Source organism: Gorilla gorilla, chromosome 1, assembly GCF_029281585.2.
Source record: "Gorilla gorilla gorilla isolate KB3781 chromosome 1, NHGRI_mGorGor1-v2.1_pri, whole genome shotgun sequence".
NCBI lineage: Eukaryota > Metazoa > Chordata > Mammalia > Primates > Hominidae > Gorilla > Gorilla gorilla.
The window spans coordinates 145,482,637-145,509,122 of NC_073224.2; the positions used below are offsets into that span (position 1 = coordinate 145,482,637).

General features: G+C 39.7%; 1 protein-coding gene across 5 annotated transcripts in view; it reads right to left on the bottom strand.

Annotated features, from left to right (window-relative positions):
• Positions 1-26,058, bottom strand: part of ABCD3 (ATP binding cassette subfamily D member 3) — a 101,552-nt gene extending 75,494 nt beyond the window's left edge. The window contains exon 1 of one of the 5 annotated variants that reach the window (XM_019031964.4): positions 25,513-26,058. In XM_019031964.4, the coding sequence (XP_018887509.1) occupies positions 25,513-25,622 (110 nt within the window). In that variant the 5' untranslated portion in view covers positions 25,623-26,058. Of the gene's footprint in view, positions 1-24,635; positions 25,467-25,512 lie in introns of those variants that run through there. The other 4 variants (XM_019031939.4, XM_063696865.1, XM_055352626.2 and 1 more) reach the window with 4 other exon arrangements.
• Positions 26,059-26,486: the final 428 nt, after the last annotated feature.

Sequence of the window (26,486 nt, forward strand, 5' to 3'; positions counted from 1 at the left end):
ACAGAACCCTGAAATAACATCACACACCTACAACCTACTGATCTACAAAGTCAACAAAATATGCACTGGGGAAAGGACACCCCATTCAATAAACAGTGCTGGGAAAATCATAGCCATGTAGAACGAAACTGGACCCCTACCTCTCACCACATACAAAAATTAACTCAAGATGGATTAATGACCTTATCGTAAGACCTAAAACTACACAAATCCCAGAAGCTGATAAGCACATTTTATAACTTGTTTATAAAACAAGAGAAAAGCTCTTCTAGCCATTGGCCTAGGCAAAGAATTTATGACCAAGTCCCAAAACCAAGCACAACAAAAACAAAAATAGACAAATGAGACTTAAACTAAAAAGCTTCTACACAACAAAGGAACAGTCTATGGAGTAAACAGACAACCTACAGAATGGCAAAAAATATTTGCAAACTATGCATCCAATAAAGGGCTAATATCCAGAATACACAAGGAACTCAGCTCAACAAGAAAAAAACAAGTAACCCTATTAAAAAGTGGGCAAAGAACATGAACAGACATTTTTCAAAAGAAGACATACAAAGGGGCCAAAAACATGAAAAAATGCTCAACATCACTAATCATCAGAGAAATGCAAACTAAAACCACAAGGAGATTACCATCTTATACCAGTCAAAATGGCTATTATTAAAAAGTCAAAAAACAACAGATGTTGGCAAGGATGTGGAGAAAAAGGAATGCTTACACACTGTGGTGAGAATATAAATTATTACCATCTTTATGGAAAACAGTATGGTGATTTCTCAAAGAACTAAAAACAGAACTACCATTCCATCCAGCAATCCCCCTATTGGGTATATATCCAAAGGGAAACAAAATATATATATATAAAAGATACCTGCACTGGTATGTTTATCATAGCACTATTCACAACAGTAAAGATATGGAATCAACCTAAGTGCCCATCAATGGAGGACTGGATAAGAAAAATGTGGTACATATATACCATGGAATACTACTCAGCCATAAAAAAGAATGAAATCATGTCTTTCACAGCAACATGGACATAACTGGAGGCTATTATCCCATGAAATAACTTTGAAACAAAGTCAAATATCAAATGTTCTTACTTATAAGTGGGAGCTTAACGATGTGTACACATAGACATACAGAGTGGAATAACAGACACTGCAGATTACAAAAGGTGGGAGGGTGGCGGGGTGAGGGTTGCAAAATTATCTATTGGGTAGAACGTTCACTATTCAGGTGATGGGTACACTAAAAGCCCAGACTTCACTGCTGTCTAATATATGCATGTAAGAAATCTTCACTTATACCTCCTAAATATATTTAAACCATTTTTTAATGTAAAGACTATTTTAAAAATTATATACAATACCAATGCAAAAGTTGATAACTAAAGCACATTTCATAACTTGTTTATAAGATTCACTACACTCATAAAACTGGGTTCCTCCACAGCAACTATAAAATAGTGTTCCATAAAAATATGGAAGTCCTTTAGAAAAAAGGCAGAAGAGCCACATAAGTCATCTTACAGACGGAATTCTGGGAAAACGGCTTATAGCAATTGCACAGTATTTTTAAAATAAACTTTTAATTCTGATATGATTGCAAACGTACTGAAAATCTGCTAGAATAATACACTGAATTCTCTATGCCTTCCATCTAGATTTCCCAATTAATGTTCTAACAAATTTGCTTTATTCTTCTCTATATATACACACACATGCATTTTTTCCTAAGCAATCTGAGATTGTTACTTCTAAATATTTCAGTGTTTATATTCTAAAAACAAAGACTTTCTCTTATATAACTATAGTACAATTATCAAAATCATGAAATTAACATGGATAGAATACTAAAACTAATCAGACCTTATTCCAATTTCTCTGATTATCCCAATAATATCCTCTTACCTTGTTCAACCACCCCCTCCTTTTGACCCCGTTCTTACTCATACCCTCTAAGTAACCAGTTTCATCATTTCCTTATTTATCCATCTTCTTTTTGTACAAAATGAGCAAATAACATATTTGATTTTCCCTTCATTACATAAAAGATAGCATATCTAGTCTTTTGTACTTTTCACTTAATGTTTCCTAGAAATCACTTTCTATCAGTCCACAGAAAGCATCTTCATTTTTCTTCACAGCTCTGTAACACTCCATTGTGTGTAAGTACCATAGTTTATTCAACCACCTCTTATGCATCTATGGGCATTTAGGTTGTCTCCAATAGTTTGTAATAACAAGAAACGCCCAATGAATAACCCTACACATCTGTATTTGCACACTTTCAGAGCTGTATCCTCAGTGGGACTACTGAGTCAATACATAAATGCATACGCAGTTTTGTTAGCGATAATCAAATTCCCCTCCACAAAGGCTGCACCTCTGCATTACCACCAGGATTGTAAGAGAGTTCCAGTTTCTTCACAGCCTCACCAACAAAGTATATTGTTGCATTTTTAAGTTTTTGCCAAAGTAATATGTGAAACAGTATCTTAGTATAGATTAAATTTGCATTTCTCATATTTTAAGTGAGGTTAATCACATGTTTAAGAATCATCTATATACTTATTAGCCCTATATCTGTGATATATATTACAGATATGTTCTATAAGTTTGTCATTTGTCTTTTGTTATGGTGGGTTTTTACCACACAGAAGCTTTTTAATTTTATATAGTCAAACGTATCAATATTTTCTTTTGTTGCATCTGGATTTTCGAGTCACACTTACAAAAGCTTTCCCTACACCCAGGTTACAGAGGAATCCACCCATGTTTTTCTCTGGCACTTGTATACTTTAATGGATTTATCCTTACATATGGTATGAGATGTAGATCTCATTTTATCGCATTTCCAATGGCTAACCAATTATTCTACTGGCATTTATTAAAAATTCTATCTTTATTCTAGTGATTTGAGATAAATGGGATTATTTTGAAGCTCCTTGAACCCATCCTCCACCTCCCAAGAAAAAACCTGACTGAGCAACTAGGATAGCAAAACCCAAAACCCATGGACAACACATACGACGAAACTAGAAAACTAGATGACAAAGTATTTCTACAAATCCCAAAATATGAATAGGAGGTAACAACCTACCAACAGCTACAAAACCGGAAAGGTAGCAGAGTGAAGTAATAGGGTATCTTATGCACCTCCGGAAGATCCCTACATCACTAAAAGAACTCACTGGAAAACTTAAAGGACCAATTTGAGAGCAGCAGCTGAACTGGGAGGCATTCCACACAGTCCAGTAAACAGCACTGTAAGCAAGTGCAAGGAGTTCAAGGTAAGGTCTATTGGGCATGGAGCAGCCTGGACCCTTGAAGACTCAAAATTAACCAGTTAAAGCTCCCTTTCAGAACAGAGCCTCCTGCGAAGAGAAACTGCAGGGAACAGAATACTATGTGAGACCATAGGAACAAAGGGTAAGAAAGAAACAGCCTAGAGATCTCAGATAGTAAACAGTATTTTCAAACACTACATGAAAACAACAGAAGAGGGTGCTGTAGAGCATAAATTAGAAAAGTTATCCTAAATCAAACTTCCTCTTCTAAAAGTTGAAAAAATTAATTTCAGACAAAAAAAGAAAAGCAAACAATGGGATAGTATCAAAGTTAAATCTTTTACAACATTATAAGAAAAAATACAAGAATAAAAATATCCCTACAGACAATGAAAGCATGTGAGAAACACATTCCTACAAGATATAAAAACTATAACCTATGATGTCAAAATAATCCAGAAAAAATTAAGAAGCAATGCTAGCCAGGCACAGTGGTGTGTGCCTGCAATCCCAGCTACTTGGGAGGCTGAGGCTAGAGAATCACTTGAGGCCAGGAGTTCAAGGCTGCAGGAAGCTGTGATTGCACCTGTGAATAGCCACTGCATTCCAACCTGGGGAACACAGTGAGAGCTTGTCTCTAAATGAAGTACAAGAAGCCAATGCTAGACATAAACTCACAGCATAAAATAATATTTTTTAAACTTACAAATGTGGTGACAAAATAATTAGAAATTTAGAAAGAAAAATAATTTCAAAATTGAATATGAAACCATAAAAAGTACAAGGGCAAATAAACACAACAGATAAAACATGAAAGTAAATATACAAATTATATACAAATATACAATTTCATATATTCAAACAAAACAGAGTATTTTTATTTTTGATAGAGTCTTGCTCTGTTGCCCAGGCTGGAGTGCAGCAGCACAATCAGTTCACTGCAACCTCTACCTCCCATGTTCTCCTGTATCAGCCTCCTGAGCAGCTGGGACCACATGCACATGCCACCACACCTGACTAGTTTTTGTATTTTTAGTAGAGACAGGGTTTCACCATGTTGGCCAGGCTGGTCTCAAACTCCTGACCTCAAGTGATCTGCCCACCTCAGCCTCCCAAAGTGCTGGGATTATAGATATGAGCCACTGTGCCCAGCCTAGAATTTTTTTTAATGTGAAAAAAAAATCCTTTGGATACACAAAAGACCAAGTCATTTAAAAGGGAAAAGCAAATGAGATTAGCCACAGACTTTGTTAACAACCCTCAGTGTCAGAAAACAATAGAGTAACATATTTAAGATATTCAAGAAGAGAAAATGTTAACCTAGGATTTTACATCCAGACAAATTTTCAAGTACAAAGGTCACAGACAAACTGTTTGCAACATGAAACAATTCAGAGATTATTGTTCCATGAGCTCTTCCTGAGGAATTTACTACAGAACAAGCTCTGGACAAGAAGAATGACTATAAAGCCAGTGACCTAAAAAGAGGTAGTGAGCACTCAATATGGATTTACTTGCAGAACTAGGAATAAATGAGAGTTAAAAGGGAAAGAATACATAGCAGTGTACCCTCAAAGACACTTCACATTCAGTTCCAGACCATAGCAATAAAGCTAACAGGCAATAAAGCGGGTCACGTGAACATTTTGGTTTCCCAGTGCACATAAAAGTTATGTTTACACTATACTGTGCAGTCTCTCAAGTATCCAATGACATTATATCTAAAAAAAAAATCAATGGACATACCTTGGTTTTTAAAATACTTTATTGCTAAAAAATGTTCATCCTTTTGCTGGTTGAGGGTCTTGCCTCCATGTTAATGGCTGCTGAACAAACAGGGCAGTGGTTGCTGAAGGCTGGGGTGGCTGTGGCAATGTATTAAAATAAGACAGCACTGAAGTTTGCCATAGTGATTAACTCTTCCTTTCACAAAAAGAGTTCTCTGTGCCATACTATGCTGTTTGATGGCATTTTACACAATAGAACTTTCAAACTTGGAGTCAATCAATCCTCTCAAATCTTGTCACATCAACCAAGTTTACGTAATATCGTAAATCCTTTGTTGTCATTTAACAATGTTCAAATCATCTTCACCAAGAGTAGATTCTATCTGAAGAAATCACTTTCTTTGCTCATGCATAAGAGGCAACTCTTCATCCTTTCAAGTTTGTTTGTGTGTGTGTGTGTGTGTGTGTGTGTGTGTGTGTGTGTGTGTGATGGAGTCTTGCTCTGTTGCCAGGCTGGAGTGCAATGATGTGATCTCGGCTCACTGCAACCTCTGCCTCCCAGGTTCAAGCAATTCCCCTGTCTCAGCCTCCCAAGTAGCTAGGACTACAGGCACATGCCACCACACCCGGCTGATTTTTTGTATTTTAGTAGAGATGGGGTTTCACCATGTTGGCCAGGATGGTCTTGATCTCCTGACCTCGTGATCTGCCCGCCTCAGCCTCCCAAAGTGGTGGGATTACAGGTGTGAGCCACCACACCCGGCCATCCTTTCAAGTTTTATTATGAGATTGAAGCAATTCTGTTGTATCTTCAGATTCCACTTCTAGTTCTCTTGCTATTTCTATCACATCAGTTACTTCCTCCACTGAAATCCTGAACCCCTCAAAGCCATCCATGAGGGTTGGAATAACTTCTTCCAAAATCCCATTAATGTGGATATTCTGACCTTCTTCTATGAACCACAAATGTTCTTAATGGCACCTAGAGTACTGAATCCTTTCCAGGTTTTCTATTTATTTAACCCAGATCCATCACAGAGATAACTATCTATGAAAACTACAGCCTTCCAAAATGTATTTGTTAAATAATAGGCTTTGAAAGTCAAAATTACTCCTTAATCCATGGGCTGCAGAAAGGATGCTGTATAAGCAGTCATGAAAACAACATTAATCTCCTTGTACATCTCCACTAGAGCTCTTGGGTGACCAGGTACATTGACAATGAGCAGTAACATTTTGAAAGGAATCTTTTTTCAGAGCAGTAGGTCCCAACAGTGGTATTAAAATATTCAATAAATGATGCTGTAAACAGACGTGCTGCTATCCAGGTTTTATTGTTCCATTTACATGTAGGCAGAGTAAATTTAGCATAATTCTTAAGGGCCCTAGGATTTTCACTATGGTAAATGTGTATTGGCTTCAACTTAAAATTGCTTGCTGCATTATCCCCTAACAAAAGAGTCAGACTGTTCTTTGAAGCAAGGCATTTACTTATCTTCTCTAGCTATGAAAGTCCTAGGTGGCATCTTCTTCCAATAGATAGCTGTTTTGTCTACATTGAAAACCTGTAGTTTAGTACAGTCCACCTTTATCGATTATCTTAGCTAGATCTTCTGGATAACCTGCTGTAGCTTCCACATCAGTACTTGCTGTTTCACCTCGCAATTTCATATTATAGAGATGGCCGCTTTCCTTAAATCTCATGAACCAACCTTCGCTAATCTCAAACTTTTCTTCTACAGCTTCCTCACCTCTCTCAGCCTTCACAGAACTGAAGAGTTAGGATCTTGCTCTGGATTAGGTTTTAGCTTAAGGGAATGTTGCAGCTGGTTTGATCTTCTATCCAGACCACTCAAACTTTCTCCCTATCAGCAATAAGGCTGTTTCTTATCATTCTTGTGTTTACTGAAGGAGCAGTTTTCCTTCAAGAACTTTTCCTTTGCATTCACAACTCGGCTAACTGGCACAAGAAACCCAGCTTTTGAATTTCATGGCACCCCAAAACAATTACAATAGTAACAACAAAGATGTCCAATCACAGATCATCATAACAGATATGATAAATGAAAAAGTTTGAAATATCACGAGAATTACCATAATATGATACAGAGACATGAAGTGAGCACATGCTGTTGGTAAAATGGCTTCAATAGACTTGCTCAATGCAGGGTTGCCACAAACTTTCAATTTATAAAAAACACATTACCGCCAAAGCACAAAAAAGTAAAGTGCAATAAAATGAGGCATGCCTATATCAATATGCTCTGACAACACAGATACAGTACAACCAAAAAATAAGGAAGAATGGAAAGAGCCTATGTGAAAAAAATTTAACCATTTTCAGTAATCATACTAATAGTAGAGATATTTGTATTATTATTTGGAGAACACTGAGTGTGTAAAGTGGGATAACGCAACTGAATATTTCCATGATACTCTAATTTGACCATCGACTGTGTCTTTGAGAATCAGGATTATCAGTATGGGATATAAGGAGATACAGATGTAAATAGAAGATGATAATTTAAAAAATCTTGAAATCTTGTATATGGATTGGAAGTGTCAGTATGCATATCGTGGCTCTGTCCATAAGAAAAGCCTAGAAACAACGGCCAACCTAGTAGCAATGAGCATCCCTAAATTCCAATTGTGATCTTGAAATACCATTTCCCAATAAAAGGAAGCAACCTCTTCTTAGGAAAAAAAGCTGATTCTAGATCTGGGTCAGGAAATGTCTAAGAGGAGCCTGGAACATATTACTACAGACAGCAAGGAAGCTATCAAAGATCACTAAAGCCATGTCAAAAGCACTAAGGAGCCAGCTTAAAGAGGCTCCCATTGGTCCAAGATGGGACAATTGAGCAAAAATAAGGACAAGAGCTGTAATAAACTGAAGCACAAATAATTAAATCAAAAGGTTCATTCATAATGACAAGAAGAACTCACTGGTCACTTTTAGGTAATAACAGGAAATTAACATATTATTTTGATAACTGGTAAATGAAGAAGCAAATATCCAACTTTTCCTAATTGAACTGCACCACTAGGTACAACTACTAACCAGATAGCAGAAAAGAAAAGGTTTCTTTCTGTGGAAGCATTCCACCTTATAAGTGAAGAAATAACAGAATTCAAATATCACCATATTGCAAGCTTTAATAAATTCACTGATCTAGGTGTCAAGCATCAGTGGCTGCTAAAATCACAAAAAGAGAGAAAACTAGACACTATAACTCTCTTTTTTGCAAGACAGAATCTTGCTCTGTTGCCTAGGCTGGAGTGCATGGTGCCATCACAGTTCACTGCAGACTCAATCTCTTAGGCTGAAGTGATCCTCCCACCTCAGTAGCTGGAATTACAGGCATGTACCACCACACCTGCCTAATGTTTTTTACTTTTTATAGACACAGGGTCTCATTACGTTGCCCAGACTGGTCTCAAACTCCTGGGCTCAAGTTATCCTCCTGCCTGGGCCTCCCAAAGTGCTGGGATTACAGGTGAGAACCACCATGCCTGGCTTTATATATCTCCTGATGGTGAATATACCACACTAACTCCTAGGAAGTGGAAAAAAAACAAAACTCAAAGCAAAACCTAAATTTGATCAAGGTTTTAGATCCAACTACCAATTTATGGGAAATACAAAGGATGAAGAAAAAGTATGCAATCAGCATAATCTAGACTACGGAATCTGTACAGGTCAAAATAACTGGCTGCTTCAGGGAATAAACGGTAAGAAAGAAAGGGAAAAGGGAGGTGGCAGGGGGATATGTAGGTTAAGAGACTTAGATAAAAAAAACCACAAACACAACTAAATTATAGTTTTCAGGAATGCACATTTGGGTGATGAAATTATAGGAAACACAAAGATGCGATTATACAGAAGTCAGGATAGCAATTACTTTTAGGTGAGAGGAAACGGGCTGTGACTGGGAAGGGCCATGTGGAAGGCTTCTGCAGTGGCTGGCAAAGATTTATTTCTTGATCTGGGTAGTGGTTAAAAGGGTGTTTTGTTTTGTAAAAGATGTCATTGCATTATTTATGTATTTATGCAGTTTTCTGTCTGTGGTATAATCTACAATAAAAGGTGCCTTAACTCTTAGAGTATTGCACCATGATTGTATTACAGTCATGCGCTGCATAACATTTCAGTGAAAAATGCATACACAACAGTGGTCCCATAAGATTATAATGGAGCTGAAAAATTCCTATCACCTAGTGACTCTGTAGCTGACATCATACCGCAGTACAACACATTACTCACATGTATGTGGTGATGAAACTACTGCTGCACTGCCAGTCATATAGAACAATTAGGTACAGTATATAATGCTTGATAATAATAATAAATGACTATGTTACTTGTTTATGTATTTACTATACTATACTTTCATCATTATTTTAGAGTGTACTCCTACTTAAAAAAAAAGTTAACTGTAAAACAGCCTCAAGCAGATCCTTCAAAAAATATTCCAAGGTACTGCTATCATATGAATGACAGCTCCACACATTTTACTGTCCCTGAAGACCTTCCAGTGGGACAAGATATAGAAGTGGAAGACAGTGATTTTTTTTAAACTAAAAAAAATTTTTTAAATAAATTTCATGTAGCCTAAGTGTACAGTATTTATAAAGTCTACAGTCGTGTGCAATAATATGCTAGGCCTTCACATTCACTCATAACTCACTCAATGATTCACCCACAGCAACTTCCAGTCCTGCAAGCTCCATTCATGGTAACTACACCTTATACAGGTACACCGTTTTTTATCTTTTATGCCATATTTTAACTGTACCTTTTCTATGTTTAGACATGTTTAGAGGCTGGGAGCAGTGGCTCATACCCGTAATCCCAGCACTTTGGGAGGCCAAAGTGGGCAGATCACTTGAGGCCAGGAGTTCGAGACTAGCCTGGCCAACATGGCAAAACCCCGTTTTAACTGGAAAAAAAAAAATTAGCAGGGCATGATGGCCCACACCTGTAGTCCCAGCTACAGGGGAGGCTGAGGCAGGAGAAGCACTTGCGCCTGGGAGGCGGAGGTTGCAGTGAGCCAAGGCTATGCTGCTGCACTAAAGCCTAGGCGACAGATCCAGACACTGTCTAAAAAAAAGACATGTTTAGACAAAAAAAAAAAAAACTGACCATTGTGTTACAACTGCCTATAGTATTCAGTACAGTAACATGAGGTACAGGTTTGTAGCCTAGGAGCAATAGACTATACCATATACCATACAGCTTGGGTGTGTATATAGCATCTACGTTTGTATAAGTGCACTCTATGATGTTCACACAACAATAAAATTGCCTAACCGGGCCGGGCGTGGTGGCTCACACCTGTAATCCCAGCACTTTGGGAGGCCAAGGCAGGCAGATCACCTGAGGTCAGGAGTTTCAGACCAGCCTAGCCAAAATGGAGAAATCCCGTCCGTACTAAAAATACAAAATTAGCTGCTCATGGTGGCACATGCCTGTAATCCCAGCTACTCAGGAGGCTGAGGCAGGAGAATCGCTTGAACTCGGGAGGTAGAGGTTGCAGTGAGCCGAGATTGGGCCACTGCATTCCACACTGGGCAACAAGAGCGAAACTCTGTCTGGAAAAAAAAAAAAAAGGCTGGGCATGATGGCTTACACCTGTAATCCCAGCACTTTGGGAGGCAGAGGTGGGTGGATCACGAGGTCAGGAATTCGAGACCAGCCTGACCAACAGGGTGAAACCTTGTCTCTACTGAAAATACAAAAATTAGCCGGGCGTGGTGGTGGTGCGTGCCTGTAATACCAGTTACTCAGGAGGCTGAGGCAGGAGAATTGCTTGAACCCAGGAGGCAGAGGTTGCAGTGAGCCGAGATAGTGCCACTGCACTCCAGTCTGAGCAAGAGTGAGACTCTGTCTCAAAAAAAAAAAAGAAAAAAAAATTGCCTAACAGTGCATTTCTCAGAAGACGTCTCCATTGTTAAGCAATGCATGACTTAATATAGCAAATAGAATTTTAATAATGAATTTCACTTTGTAATTTAATATAAAACCTTTTTTAACCCCTGAATGATTCTTGAGTTCTTTGAATCTAAATTCATTTGAAAGACTTTGATTTAAATGTTTTACTCTGCCTTTTACCTTCCACATGGTTAATTCGAACTTAAGGACTCTCATAATTAGATACCATTTTTACTTATTCCTCACCTGTAAAATGAAGACAATAAAAAGAATTATTTCAAAAGACTGTTGTTAGGAATAAACGTAAAACATTTAGAACAATGTCTAAAATATGGTTAAGCGTTCAACAAATACTTTATTTATAGTAATATCTCCAGCTTCGTCTCCTTGCAGTTCCTTCTCAAATGTAACTCCATTAACTCCATGCCTTTGTGCAAGCTGTTTTCCCTACCTGGAATGCCTTTTACCCCTTAGCAAAACACTATATATTTCTTAAGGTCAAGCTCCAGTATGAAACCCTCCCAGGTAACAACCAGAAGAATTAAACTGTGTTACTACCACAGGTCTACTCATACTCAGTTGTACAAATTTTCTATGCATTTGTAGTAATAGTGCCACAAGACTGGAGTTAAAAATAACATTTATTTAATTTGGTATCTCAAAGCCTAGCCTATTGACATATAGCACTCAACAGAACGTACTGGATAAATGTTGTTATTTCCTCTCACATTCATGTTTCCTCCAGTGGGGGAAGAGAGAATAGATATTTTCTTGAACCAGTCATAAAATACATACAGAAATGTATTCAACCAGTAACAGTTAAATTAGAAATTATATGATACTTAAGAAATGGGATCACCTCATTTATTCTGTCCTATGCTTGCTTCCTCCACCCCACCTCTTCACTAAACAATGTATCTTGGGCACTGTTGATGGGGTAAAAAGTCACATGAGTCCTACAGTTGAAAATATCTTAAATCTAATTTCCTGATGCAACATAACTGTATTCACAGGTAAATAAAGAACTATATTTTAGTCCAGGCATGGTGGTTCACGCCCGTATTGTCCTAACACTTTGGGACCCTATCTCTACAAAAAAATTAAAAATTAGCCAGGCATGGTGGTGCACACCTATAGTCCCAGCTACTCAGGAGGCTGAGGTGGGAGGATCAGTTGAGCCCAGGAAGTCAAGGCTGCAGTGAGCCATGATGGCACCATGTACTCCAGCCCAGGCCACAGAGTGAGCCTGTCTCAAAAAGCAACAACAAACCATATTTTAAATAAAATATTATCAGGGAATGTTTGTTGGTTTTTTTTGAACTAGAAATTTCGTATAAAATGTCAAGATACAACATTCTCTCTTTCAATAGTCTATGAGTTTCTCAACAGCAAAACTCTTGTCTAATTTACTTTTTAGCTTAACATCTGAAAACCCAGCATCTGGTACATAGCAAGCACTCGACTTTGACTTGGTGGCATGATCTTTGGGTTCTTTGTTTTTGAGTAGTTGATTGATTTCTACCTGCCTATCTCAGGCCAAGCTACTTCCTCCAGCCCTCATTCTGGAAAGAGGAAAAAATCTGATTTTATCTCAAATTCTTCTTTTTCACACATTTTTACCTTTTTTAGCCACACCTCCAAGATAAACTGAAGAATGGCAACAACAATGAATTTATAGTCAGAAGTTTGACTTTCATGCAAGCTGATATGCAGTATTTTTATAGGCAAGATAAAAGTATGCATAGTAAAAAGGAAATGCACCAATATGCTAATATGATTTTAGCTAAATGCCATCATTGTAAGTCGCATCCAAATTTCAGAGAAGTTAAAATGTGAACAGAGATGCTAAAATGTAAAAAAAGTGCATCTTAGAATCAATAAAATATGACACTAATAAACGTTAGAAAAGGTGTTTTCTCCCTTCTTTCTTCTAGTTATTCAAATTCCCACGGTGTATATTTAACTTTGATAATGCAAAAATGTTTAATTTTTAAAATTAAAGTCATATTTAATTTTAAAACAGCTTTTTTACATGTAGGCCTACTCACTAAATTAACAAAAATTTACAGAATTGTTGTCCTTATCCTGAGACACTATGTTAGTCTGTTTTCACACTGCTGATAAAAACATACCTAAGACTGGACAATCTAAAAAAGAAAGAGGTTTAATTGGACTCACAGTTCCACGTGGCTGGGGAGGCCTCACAATCATGGTGCAAGGCAAGGAGGAGTAAGTCACACCTTACGTGAAGGGTGGCAGACAAAAACAGCTTGTGCAGGGGAACTTCTCTTTATAAAACCATCAGATTGCATGAGACTTATTCACTATCACTAGAACAGCACAGGAAAGACCTGCCCCCATGATTCAATTACCTCCCACCTGTCCCTCCTACAACACTGGGAATTCAAGATGAGATTTAGGGGGACACAGCCAAACCATATCATTCTGCCCCAGTCCCTCCCAAATCTCATGTCCTCACATTTCAAAACCAGTCATGCCTTCCCAACAGTCCCCCAAGGTCTTAATTCATTTCAGCATTAACTCAAAAGCCCACAGTCCAAAGTCTCATCCGAGACCTGCCCACGAGCCTGTAAAATCAAAAGCAAGTTAGTTACTTACTAGATACAATGAGGGTACAGGCATTGGGTAAATACAGCCATTCCAAATGGGAGAAATTGGTCAAAACAAAGGGGCTGCAGGCCCCACGCAAGTTCAGAATCTGGCAGGGCCATCAAATCTTAAAGCTCTAAAATTATCTCCTCTGACTCCATGTCTCACATACAGGTCACACTGATGCAAGAGGTGGGTTCCCATGGTCTTGGGCAGCTCTGCCCCTGTGGCTTTGCAGGGTACAGCTTCCCTCCTGGCTGCTTTCACGGGCTGGCGTTGAATGTTTGCAGTTTTTCTAGGCGCACAGTGCAAGCTGCTGGTGGATCTACCCTTCTGGGGTCTGGAGGACAGTGGCCCTCTTCTCATGGCTCCACTAGGTGGTGCCCCAGCAGGGATTCTGTGTGGGGGCTCCAACTTCACATTTCCTTTCCACACTGCCCTAGCAGAGGTTCTCCATGTGGGCCCCATCCCTGCAGCAAACTTCTGCATGGGCATCCAGGCATTTCCATACATCCTCTGAAATCTAGGCAGAAGTTCCCAAACCCCAATTCTTGACTTCTGTGCACTTGCAGGCTCAACACCACATAGAAGCTACCAAGGCTTGGGGCTTACACCCTCTGAAGCCACAGCCTGAGATATACCTTGGCCCCTTTTAGTCACAGCTGAAGTGGCTGGGATGCAGGGCACCAAGTCCCTAGACTGCACACAGCAAAGGGACCCTGGGACGGACCCATGAAACCAATTTTTCCTCCTAAACCTCCAGGTCTGTGATGGGAGCGGCTGCCACAAAGGTCTCTGCCATGCCCTGGGTTTCCCCATTGTCTTGATGACTAACTTTCGGCTCCTTGTTACTGATGCAAATTTCTGCAGCTGGCTTGCACTTCCCCTCAGAAAATGGGTTCTTCTTTTCTGTGGTATTGTCAGGCTGCAAATTTTCTGAACTTATATGCTCTGCTTCCCTTATAAAACTGAATGCCTTTAACAGCACCTAAGCCACCTCTTGAATGCTTTGCTGCTTAGAAATTTCTTCCGCCAAACACCCTAATCACCCCTCTCAAGTTCAAAGTTCCACAAATCTCTAAGGCAGGGTCAAAATGCTGACAGTCTGTTTGCTAAAACATAACAAGAGTCACCTTTGCTCCAGTTCCCAACAAGTTCCTCATCTCCATCTGAGACTACCTCAGCCTGGACCTTATTGCTCATATCACTACCAGCATTTTTGTCAAAGCCATTCAGCAAGTCTCTAGGGAGTTCCAAATTTCCCACATTTTCCTATCTTCTTCTGAGCCATCCAAATTGTTCCAACCTCTGCCTGTTACCCAGTTTCAAAGTCACTTCCACATTTTCAGGTATCTTTTTAGCAATGCCCCACTCTACTTGTACTAATTTGCTGTATTAGTCTGTTTTCATGCTGCTGATAAAGACATACCCGAGACTGGGCACTTTACAAAAAAAAAGGTTCAATTGGACTCACAGTTCCACATGGCTGAGGAGGCCTCACGATGCTGGTGGAAGGCAAAGAGGAGCAAGTCACATCTTATGTGGATGGCGGCAGGCAAAAAGAGCTTGTACAGGAGAACTCCTCTTTAAAAAACCGTTCACTATCACAAGAACAGCAAGGGAAAGACCTGTCCCCATGATTCAATTACCTCCCACCAGTCCCTCCTACAACACAGCCAAACCATATCGTACTATGTCTCACATTGCTTACTTCATACATTTAAGAAGCTGTATAAATATTTTTAAAATAGTGACATGCAATGATACATTATAAACATAACATGTTGACTAAATTATTATTTACCTAGAGCAGTTGCCTCATTCTACACAGTGCTTTTTAATGCCAATAAATGTATTAATAAAATATTAAAGTCCAAATAATTTAAGCATAGAGTAAATCATATAATCCACTTTTATGTCAATTATTATAGTACCATTATAGTGGTGAGACGGCTACATCTATTTACAGATATCAAACTAGCTGATTATGCTTTGATGAGCTTTATTTTCAATTTTATACTTTATTAACTTAACTGCATTCACTCGGGCCTGCTAATCTAGCAAACTGATAAGAAAGGTGTGTTTAAAAAAAAACACTTTTCCATTTCTCAATCTTGTGGCAAAAAAATAAAAAATAAAAAAATAAACAAAACACCTTTTAGCATACTCCTATTTTACCTAAGGCTTCAAACCATCTTAATATTTATAATAGTTCCACTGTATTACATAAATAGCAGTTATCCAAAGAATTTTATCCTTAACTTTATAGAAGGCTATATTCTTGACAGAGATGCCTAAAACAAAAGTGACTTACTCTTAAAAAGAATGTTATGATGAAAGCCATGTTTTTAAGCAAGGGCCTGATGCCTAATTTTATGTAGAAATAATACAAATGCCATTTTAAACAACAGTTACATAAAAACCTTTCCAAAAGAACTAATAGGGTCGAGCACAGTGGCTCATGACTGTAATCCTGATACTTTTGGGAGAACAAGGCAGGCGATCGCTTGGAGACCAGAAATTCGAGACTAGCCTGGTCAACATAGTGATATACCATTTCCCATAAAATTTTACTTAATTTAGCAGATATAATTCCAAAGAAAATGTAGGAAGATCCTATCTTTCTCCTTCATAATTCAAGTTCATATTACATTGAAACAGATTAGAAGGTGATATTCATCAGGTCATGGATGAGTGTGATGTTGATCCTAGGAAAAAAATTACAACTTAACTTATCTAAATGGGCAGTATGGCATGGGTACTTAGAAGGAAGTGGTAACTTTTAGGAGAAAATATGAATTCACCAAAAAACTATGTCAGACTAAGGTCATTCTTTTCTTTGAAAGGGATCACGAAATTTTTGTAAATTTTGTTCACTATGCTACAAAGCATTTGATGATAAACAAAATCAGGGTTTCTGCCCTTTCCATGTAAGAGACCAAGGCTACATACATACAGTTCTAGGGTCTACCTTCACACCTCTGTGACAGGAAAGAAAGACCCTTCCCCACACCAGCTCCAGCAGAAACATCCCAAAAGAGGACTCTGGCCCAGTATGCATCAGGTTATGGATACTGTCAGAATGCCAGGTCTACTACCAGAAGGAAATATGTGAAAAGATGCTGCTAAGTTAAAAATGAGAGCCAATACAATAAGCAAAGGGTGTCAATTAATAGAAAGATTATAGTGGTGTAAACATACTGTTCTATACTCAGTCCTGTCCAGTTTTTTAAGTTTGTTAGGAAAACATACAGAAGGAATAGTAATTAATTGTGCAGATCAAAAAGTTTCAGAGGGAAGAAGTAATGTGCCCAACCAAAAATAAGTATAAAGACCTGCACCCAGGTTTAAAAAAAAAAAAAAAATTCAGGCTGGGCGCGGTAGCTCTCACCTGTAATCCCAGCACTTTGGGAGGCCGAGGTAGGCAGATCACCTGAGGTCAGGAGTTCAAGACCAGCCTGGCCAACATGGCGAAACCCCATTTCTACTAAAAATACAAAAAAATTAGCTGGGTGTGGTGGCGGGTGCCTGTAATCCCAGCTACTCGGGAGGGTGAGGCAAGATAATCACTTGAACCCGGGAGTCGGAGGTTGCGGTAAGCCAAAATTGCACCACTGCACTCCACCCTGGGTGACAGAGCAGGACTCCATCTCAAAAAAAAAAAAAAAAAAATCAAACACATCAAGGTGAGGAGGGGGAAAGAAGGGAAAACCATTGTGAAAGCTAAATACAAGTGAAAAATATTTGAGAGTCATAAAAATGAATGTAACTTCACGCTATTTTAATGAAAGCTTAACATCTTAGGATCTTTAATGAAAGCTTAGGACAAGGTAGGTCACAGTTCTCTGCTAGTGTGCCAGTGAGAAGACACTTTGAATGCCGAATTCCATTTAGCACTGCCTCTTTAAAAGGTGGAGAAATAAAGACTGTCATATTCAGGAAGCAGCAACTGAAAAAACACAGAAACCTAAAACCATGTCACATAAAACTAACTTAAGATACTTTCCAACTCTGAAAGTAAATGATTCTATCAATTGAAAAAGGCTTCTTTTGGGAGATTTTCATGGGTGTATCTGAGGAAATTAGGAAGGCTCGGGAGTTTTTAAGAAGCTAACAAAGGTACGTTTTGTTGTCCTTTTAGTTTTCTTTTAGCAAGCATAGGAATGAGAGCTACCTTTTATTTACTGAGCACTGGGTTAAAACGTTTTCTCCATTAATCCTCACTTAACTGCTGAGTGAGTGAGTAAATACTACTATCCCTGTTCTACTGAGGTTCAAAGAGGTTAAGTAAATTGACCAAGGTCACAGATCTGACAAACGGCCACAGGAAAAATTGAACCTACATCTGACTCTAAAGACTATTCTTTAACACTATGCCAAACTACCTCCATAATAAAGATCAAGTTGCTGCACAAAAAAAATGTTCATTTTTGCAAATTATAAAATACGTGCAAATTAAAATAATCTTTCAAGACTATTTTGCATCCGTAAAGTAGAAAAAAATTTAAATATCCCCTAATGATGAGTAGGTAATTAAGTCAGTGTTCATTCATAGTACTGCAAATTGGCACAACTCATGAAAAGTAATACATCAACCTGTGTAGTTTAAGAATGCCCACAGTTTCCACAAACACTAAGGAAATTCACAAGCCTCCATTCATTAATCCTACTTCTGGCAATTTATTCCAAGGAAGTTATTCAGCAGAGATGAAAATGTTCGCTTGCAAAAATACACCAGTATAATCCATAAAAATTCCAGAGACAGTCTAGATGCTCAATAGCTAACAGGAAAACAAACTAAGATATTGCCACACAGAGGAATATTTATGTATTTCTTTAAAAGTATAGTTATGAAGGTCATGTATAGGGAAATATAGGAAAGAGGTATGCTTTAAATGAAAATAACAAAACATGTACGTTATAACTGCAAAAATGCACATAAATACAGAATAAAAGGAAACAAAAATAAAACAGTATTTGTATTATGGTTATAACATTATGGATGATTTTTAATTTTCTTAAATTGTCTTTAATGTTTACACTCTACTAAACTGTCAAAAGCAGGTGATGATAGCATTTTTTTAAGTTTCTGAGACTTGCTTTACCTGTACATATAGGGGGTATAAGTGGTCCAGCTCCTAAAGAGCTCATAAATATACTAAAGACAACATTTACATTTGTAGCAAAAAGAATGTGTTATTTAAAACAATAGTAACCACAGCCCCCAAAAAATGAGAATCTCATTTGTTGTTGTAGAGTCAAACAAATATGAGTGTCTACTATATATTCCAGCCACAGTTCTAGCCACTGGGGCTACAACTGTGAATAAAATAGACAAAAATTCTTTCCTTTGTGGAACTTAAATGCTAGCAGTATGTATATACTGCAAACATATACAACAGACAAGATAAATATGTAAAATATATAGCATATTTTATAGTGATAAGTGCTAAGGAGAAAAGTAAAGTCAGGAAGGTAGACAGGATGCTATTTTGAGTGGCAGGGGCCAGGCACAGTGGCTCTTGCCTGTAATCCCAGCACTTTGGGAGTCTGAGGTGGGAAAATCGCTTGAGCCTAGGAGTTCGAGACCAGCCTGGGCAACATAATGTGACCTTGTCTCTACAAAAAATATTAGCCAGGTGTGGTGACGTGTGGCTGTAGTCCTAGCTACTTGGGAGGCTGAGGTAGGGGGACTGTTTGAGCCTGGGTGGCAAAGGTTGCAATGATCCAAGATGGTGCCATTACACTCCAGCATGGGTGAGAGAGTGAGACTCCGTCTCAAAATAAATAAATAAATAAAAATAAATCAAATGGCAATAGAAGTTCTCACTAAAAGGATGTCTGAAAAAAGACTGAAAGAGTGGGGAGAGTAAGCAATGTGAGTATCTGAGGAAAGAGCACTTCGGGCAGGGGAAACAGCAAGAGTAAAAGCCTTGAAATAGAATGCCTAACCAAGGATGTGAATGTGCCAGTAACTGGGACATATAATTAATTAAACAACCTGTACTCAGTTCCCCCTAGCAGACCACAGATAGCTACACAGTTCTCAGAACACTGCTCTGGGCCTGATCTGCCTCAGTTGGGTTCAGTACACAGCTACTTTGGCTGGCAAATTCTTCAATGCTTTTTTTTCCATCCAAGGTTGCTTAAGCATCTCTTTTTTATTTTGAGGATCCAAACGGGGCCATATAACATCTACTCATGGGTAACTGTAAGGGTCTCAAGCCGCTCTAACCCCTCACATGATTCATGCTTGCACTTTGCAAAACACCCAGTGCGCCTGTGAAACTGAGAAAAGTGAAGCCAGCCCCTTCTAGAGCTTGATTTGAATGAGGCAGATTTAAGGAAGGAAAGCTGAATTTTGAAGTTTGCAGGAAAGTTGTAGAGGGGTTAGCAGTAACGTAGTGCAGGGAGTAAGAAGCTGGAGATATAAGGACACCCAATGGGTAAAGAAAGGCCCAGCAGCAGGCAACAGGGCTGAGACTCAGGACAAAAAAAAAAGTCAAGAAATTTCCAGCAGTGGGAATGTCCAAGAAACTTCTAAATAAAAGCATTTTAAGCTGTTCACTATGCTGGGATATAATCCCTACCACTCCTCCCAAATTTTCAATAAAGCCCTACTATAAATATCTGCTTTGTGATTGATTCTTTAGAGAAATCAAGGCAGACGCCAAACAGACAGGCTCAAGAGACAAGATGTAAGTACCTTCTAAAATAGAGCAGAAAGTGCTCCAAAGGAAGCGAAGTAAGGTGTCACTAAAAGAAACACAAGCTCCCTGAAATTCCTCAGAAATATTTAGGAGAGGAAACTGTGTTCCCACCATTTATAGATGGGGGCTTTTAAAAGCAGGAAAATCGGCCGGGCGCGGTGGCTCACGCCTGTAATCCCAGCACTTTGGGAGGCCGAGGTGGGTGGATCACGAGGTCAGGAGATCAAGACCATCCTGGCTAACACGGTGAAACCCCGTCTCTACTAAAAACACAAAAAATTAGCCGGGCGCAGTGGCGGGCACCTGTAATCCCAGCTACTGGGAGGCTGAGGCAGGAGAATGGCGTGAACCCAGGAGGCGGAGCTTGCAGTGAGCCGAGATCGCGCCACTGCACTCCAACCTGGGCGACAGAGCGAGACTCCGTCTCAAAAAAAAAAAAAAAAAAAAAAAAAAAAAAAAAAAGCAGGAAAATCACCCCATAAGCAGGTGGACTTTGGTATACCTAGCTAGATTATACCCAGTCAAGCAATGAATAGATAAAACAATAAAGGTATTTAAATGCATGCTTCAGAAATTTTAAAAGAGGTGATCTTCATTTAGATCATCTGGAGTAGTTAAATAACACTTCATGGATAGGGTGACCCTGACCTAACCCTTCAAGGATGACAAGAGTTGGAGAACAGGGATATCATAGAAAGATATTCTAGGTATGAGTAACAGCATGAATAAAGCTCCAAAGCCAAAAATGAGTGTGGCCTGTTCAAAGAACAGTGTAGAAACTGTCCTATTTGGAACAGAGAGTACCCATTGGCAAGCAATGGCATATAAGATTAGCCAGGTAAAGTGAGACCAGATTGAGGGAGGCTCTGAAATCCAAGATGAGAAATCCGAACTCTATTTGACAAGCATTGATAAGAAGCGAAAGAAACTGCTTTGTTCTGTTCTGTTTTTTAAAGATAATAAAATACTATGGCTATATAGACTGGTACCATTCCCTGCCTTCTAAAATTGGCCCACTGATTTCCCACTACCCAGGTCAGGTTATATATGCTCAGGTACACAACTATTACTTCTGCAAAAAGAATGTTTCTATTCATGTTTGTACTAGGCATCTCCAAATGCCTGTCAATTATGCTTAAAAGTTCTTCAACTATCCTATGTCATTTATCCTCTCTATAAACACTGTCTAACCCATGACATAGCCAAACTAGGGAATTAAAGATGACTCAGTTCATGCCCTCAAGAAACTCAGGATCTGATGTAGGCAAAAGCCAAGAAAACAAACTAGTGCAATACAGAATGGTAAGTGCTAGAGTAGGGGATATCTAGAGCAGTAGTCTCCAACCTTTTTGGCACCAGGGACCAGTTTTGCGGAACACGATTTTTCCACAAATTGGGGTTGAGTTGGGGGATGGTTTCAGGATGAAACTGTTTCACCTCAGATCATCAGGCATTAGATTCTCATAAGAAGTGTGCAACCTAGATCCCTCACATGTGCAGTTTACAATAGGTTCACGCTCCTATGAGAATCTAATGCCCCTGATGATCTGACAGGAGGCGGAGCTCAGGTGGTAATGCTCGCTTGCACAGGCTGTGCAGCTGGGTCCTAACAGGCCACCAACCTGTACCAGTCCACAGCCCGGGGGTTGGGGACCCCTGGCCTACAGTATCATAAAAGCAGAGGACACTTACATCAGTTTGGAAATCAGAAAAAGACAGAAAACACCTAAGTCTTGAAGAAAAAAAAGTATCAGCTGGGCAAGTTGGCTCATGCCTGTAATCCCAGCACTTATGGCTGGATGAGTAGGAAAAGTAGGGAAGGACCACACCACGAATACAGAAAGTTTGTATTTTAGAGTAGATTAATGATTTTAATGAAGGAATATTATGATCATATCTGAGCTTCTTAAAAAGAGCTCTGGTGGCAGTGGAAGATGGATTGAAAGGGCACCACAAAGTTTCTTCCTAACATAAATGCAACAAAAATCTGATAAAGGATGCTGTAACAGTCACTTTATTCCAGTTATCCACTCCTACCCCCTTTCTAGGCTTAACACACATCCTTCATGAAGCCTTCCCCAACCCTTCCCAAACACATTAATCTTGTCTTTCTCAAAACTTCTAAGACATGTCTATCTGTACATTTCATTCTGCTATCAGTGTTTAAGTTTCTTTTCCCTAACAAGAAGGTAAGCTCCCTGAGAAAACAAGTCATATATTTTTGTAATACACACACACACACACACACACACACACAATCTTATAGCTCCCAGCACAGTAATATAACATTCTGAAATAGACACTTCCTTTAAATAGCCCTCTTTATCCATGAGTAAAAAGATTCTTCTTTTCCCCTTAAATAATAAAATAAAATGTAAGATTAGGCAAACTAATGTGAAAAAGTTAGCTTAGCAGTGCTGGAATCAGGAGTGAATACAAGCTGATCAGGAATGAATACAAAGGAACTTTCTGGTGAGATAGAAATGTTCTAATTTGTCATAGGGATGTGTTACATAGTGTATCCATTTGTTTAAAAAATGTATAACTAATATTTGTACATTTCAATGTATATAAATTTTACCTAAGAAACCTATAAAAATAAGGGGTGACAGGCAGGTTGATATAGATGAAACAAGAATATAGAATGTTGTTGGTACTCCTTGGGTAAAGTGTATTGGGCAATCCTTGTATTATTCTATTTACTTTTTATATGTGCAAAATTTTCCACAATAAAAGGTCAGAAACACACACACACATATATGAGATTTAACTGAGTGAAAAAAATTACATTAACAAAAATTAAAAGTAACCCAGAACATTTAATTACTCATTCTCCTAATGTTTGGAATAATGTTACACTGTAATTTTTAAAGTGATTTTACTAGCTCTATTACCTATCCAATTCTAAGGGAATATATATTCTAAAACCAACCTACTATTAACAACATAGACAAAAGAAGGCCAAGTAGCCACAGTTTCCTTAATTAAGCACCAGATATTAAAATTAATTAGTTCTGTTACCAAAGATATTCAAAAGGCCACTCAAATATAAAGTTAGAATCTTCTAATCTTCAAACTGTGATACCAAAGGTGGTGACTGAAAGATATTTGTAAGCTTCTGGAAGTACAATATCTACAAAAATACACTCAATACCATTTTTAATGGTTTCAAAATAGTTCAATCATTTCATCTCAACAATTTAAACTTCATGATTATCTGCTCAGAATCTGCAATCTCCTCCAACAAAATACTGTGTAAAATAGAGATTTTCCCCACTCATGCCAATGCAAAAGACTAATAATAATCTTTTGTTCAGTACATCTCCTGCTAAAGAATTTAATCCCCACAAAAGCTCACAACGTTTCTCAAAAAAAATTTTTTTTAGGCATTTTACAATGGCAAATAAGCAGCTAAAATTATTTAATAAGACAAATTATATTATATTATTTTACTTCTATCTCTACTATTTCCCATTAGATTCTGTTTAAAATTTCCCTTACCAATAATCTATGGTCTTATAAACTGGTTTAGTAGTTAGGTGGACTGTGACTGGATGGGGGCATGAGGAGAATTTCTGGGGTGCTGATAATGTTCTGTTTCTTGATCTGGGTGCTGATTACACGGGTGTGTTCTACTTGTAAAAATTCTTCAAGCTCTATGTGTACTATATGTATGTGGCATGTATGTGATACTATATCACATATACATACAATCATAAAAGTAATCCAGAACTTGTAGGGCTGTCCTCGAGTCCCCTCCTCCATATTAAAACACCTGTTCTATGCCCTGAAACACTTCTTTGCAAAAACAGAATTCAAGTTAAAGGACCTAACATCTTCCTTCTACTGGCATGTTCCCAGGTAACAGGTAACTTCTATTTGCAACTGGGAGTTCATACAAACCAACAGAAAAACTTGCTTTTTATTTTCCCAAATTAATCCTTTTAAAAGCAAACTGAATAGAAGAAAAATGAGTAAGCGCTGTATTGCCCAGACTACGCTGCAAATCATTTTCAACTCTGTTAAATGGATTTAGGAAGGAAAAGAAAGATCATCACTTCAGACTCTAGTAAGATAAAAACAGAAGGCGGCTAGAAAGAACTTAATGGAAAGGGTACTACAAACTAGAAGTCTATTTGTGTTTTAGTCCAGATTTTACTACTAATTAGATATTGTAGGCAAATCAAACACAGGAGGCAACAGTACCTGCTCAGAGGAATGAATGAAATAAAATTCATGAAAGTAGTATGTCAAGATTTAATACGAAATATTCAATGACTGGCAAGAATGCTTGGGAAGTAGCCTTTTCTCTTTCACTTGTCCAGCAAATAAAAATTGCATGTATGTGACATACATACCTGTATGTCGCAACCGTAATTCAGCTCTCTCTTTTTTCCTTTTTCTGAACTGATAACCTCCCAAAGTTAAATCTAAGCACTGAAAATTCTCCCGCGGTGGAAGCAGTGGCGTGTCATTAAAAAGGAGCTTGATCCTCACCTAAACCACACTCTCATCTTTCACCTACAGAGCCCAGGAAGGAAAACATTTCCCTCTAAGTCCGACAGAACTGATCCAGCCTTTCCGGATGAAATGCCACCGACCAAATGTTCACCGACCAAAGGGTTCACCGACTCCAAGGGCTCACCACTTTAGACGGCAATCCTGCCAAGTGGACCGGGAATAGTTTCATAGAAGCCACCCTCGCGACTTTCAACAGCAGTTAGTCGGGAATCGAGCCAAACCTCGTCCAAGTGACTTAGACACCAGCCTCCAGCCTGGCGAATCCAATCCCCATCCTCAATCACACATCCACGTCCCCAAAACAAATCCTTCACGGTCTGGAGATGAGATGGCAAAACCAGAACACACCCAGAAAGTTGACACAGAAGGGGGTGATGTAGGAAAGGGGGTGGGGGACACACCGCGTCCCCCTCCCACCCCCAACTGGAGGCCGCTGCCTGAGTGCTGGCTGGGCGCCGGTTCGCCCGCGGGCGCAGAAGAAGAATTCGCACTCCCGGGGTGGAGCGAGGTCGCCGGACAGGCCAGCTGGGACCGACGCCGTCGTGGCGGGGACTCGCGGACACCCTGACATTGAAGCCCCACGGCAGTCGCGGTCGGCCCTCTCTCCGCCTGACCCCGTCGGGCAAAGAGACCTGTCGGCCGGGTGGGGAGAGAGAGCGCGCGGGGAGCGCCCGCTCCGGCCCGGGAAGGCTGCACGGCTACGGGCCTTCTTACCCGTGCAGGCCGAGGGCGCGGCGCCGCTTGTGGAGCAGGCAGAGCAGCAGGAACGCGGCACCAGCCAGCGAGGAGTTTCGCGCCGTCAAGTACTTGCTGAAGGCCGCCATAGCACTGCCGGTACCAGCGAGCCGGCGAGGGGACGCGGCGGCGGCGGCAGCTACCTTACTGCACGAAGCGCGGGGGAGACTGGGAGGAAAGCAGAGGGCGGGGACGGCCGCGCAGGACCGCCCCTTGGCTCGCGCCGCCGCGCCGCCCGCGCTCTGGAGCCCACTTTGTACTTTGGCTCGGCGGGAGCGCGCTCGGCAGCCTCCATGGGCGGAACAGTTCCCGGGACGCGCTCTGCGCACGCGCGGACTCCTTCAGGGTCTCCGGAAACGCGGCGCGGAGGAGCTGTTGCTACTCAGCCCTGCGAGGCGTCAGTGCTGCTCCTGCCTCACCCCTACCCTCCCACTCTTCGCGCGCACACCCCGGCTTTCACAATAACTGGATGAGCGGGCCTGGCCTGCAGCGAGGACCTAGTGGGCCCTGCCTCTCCACTCCCGCGGTGATGTACCGTTACCACCCTCTTAAAGGAGCCAAGGAAGGAGGCGGACGGCCCCGTCACAGAGCGTGTAGGGAAAACACAACACAGTGATTATCAGGACGAAACCAGACAATCGGAACTCCGCAGAGGTGTAGGGAGATGTGAGGAGAATGACACAGATCAAAGAGCTTTTTCCAAGCCAGTATTTTCCAAACCGCGGGTTATAATCTCTAGCGCATTGTGAAATTGGTTCGGTAGATCGGGATCATCACCCTCAGTTTTTAATAAAATTGAGAATAGAACAAAATAGAAAAGTTTCACAGTACATCACGTAGTAAAGGAGTTGTTTAGAGAAATTTCGATTTCAGTGTTTTGCACGTATGTATCGCCAGCGGCGATGTAAAATGTATTTATGCAGATCTGGTCAGAAAAAAGTTTGAGAAACACT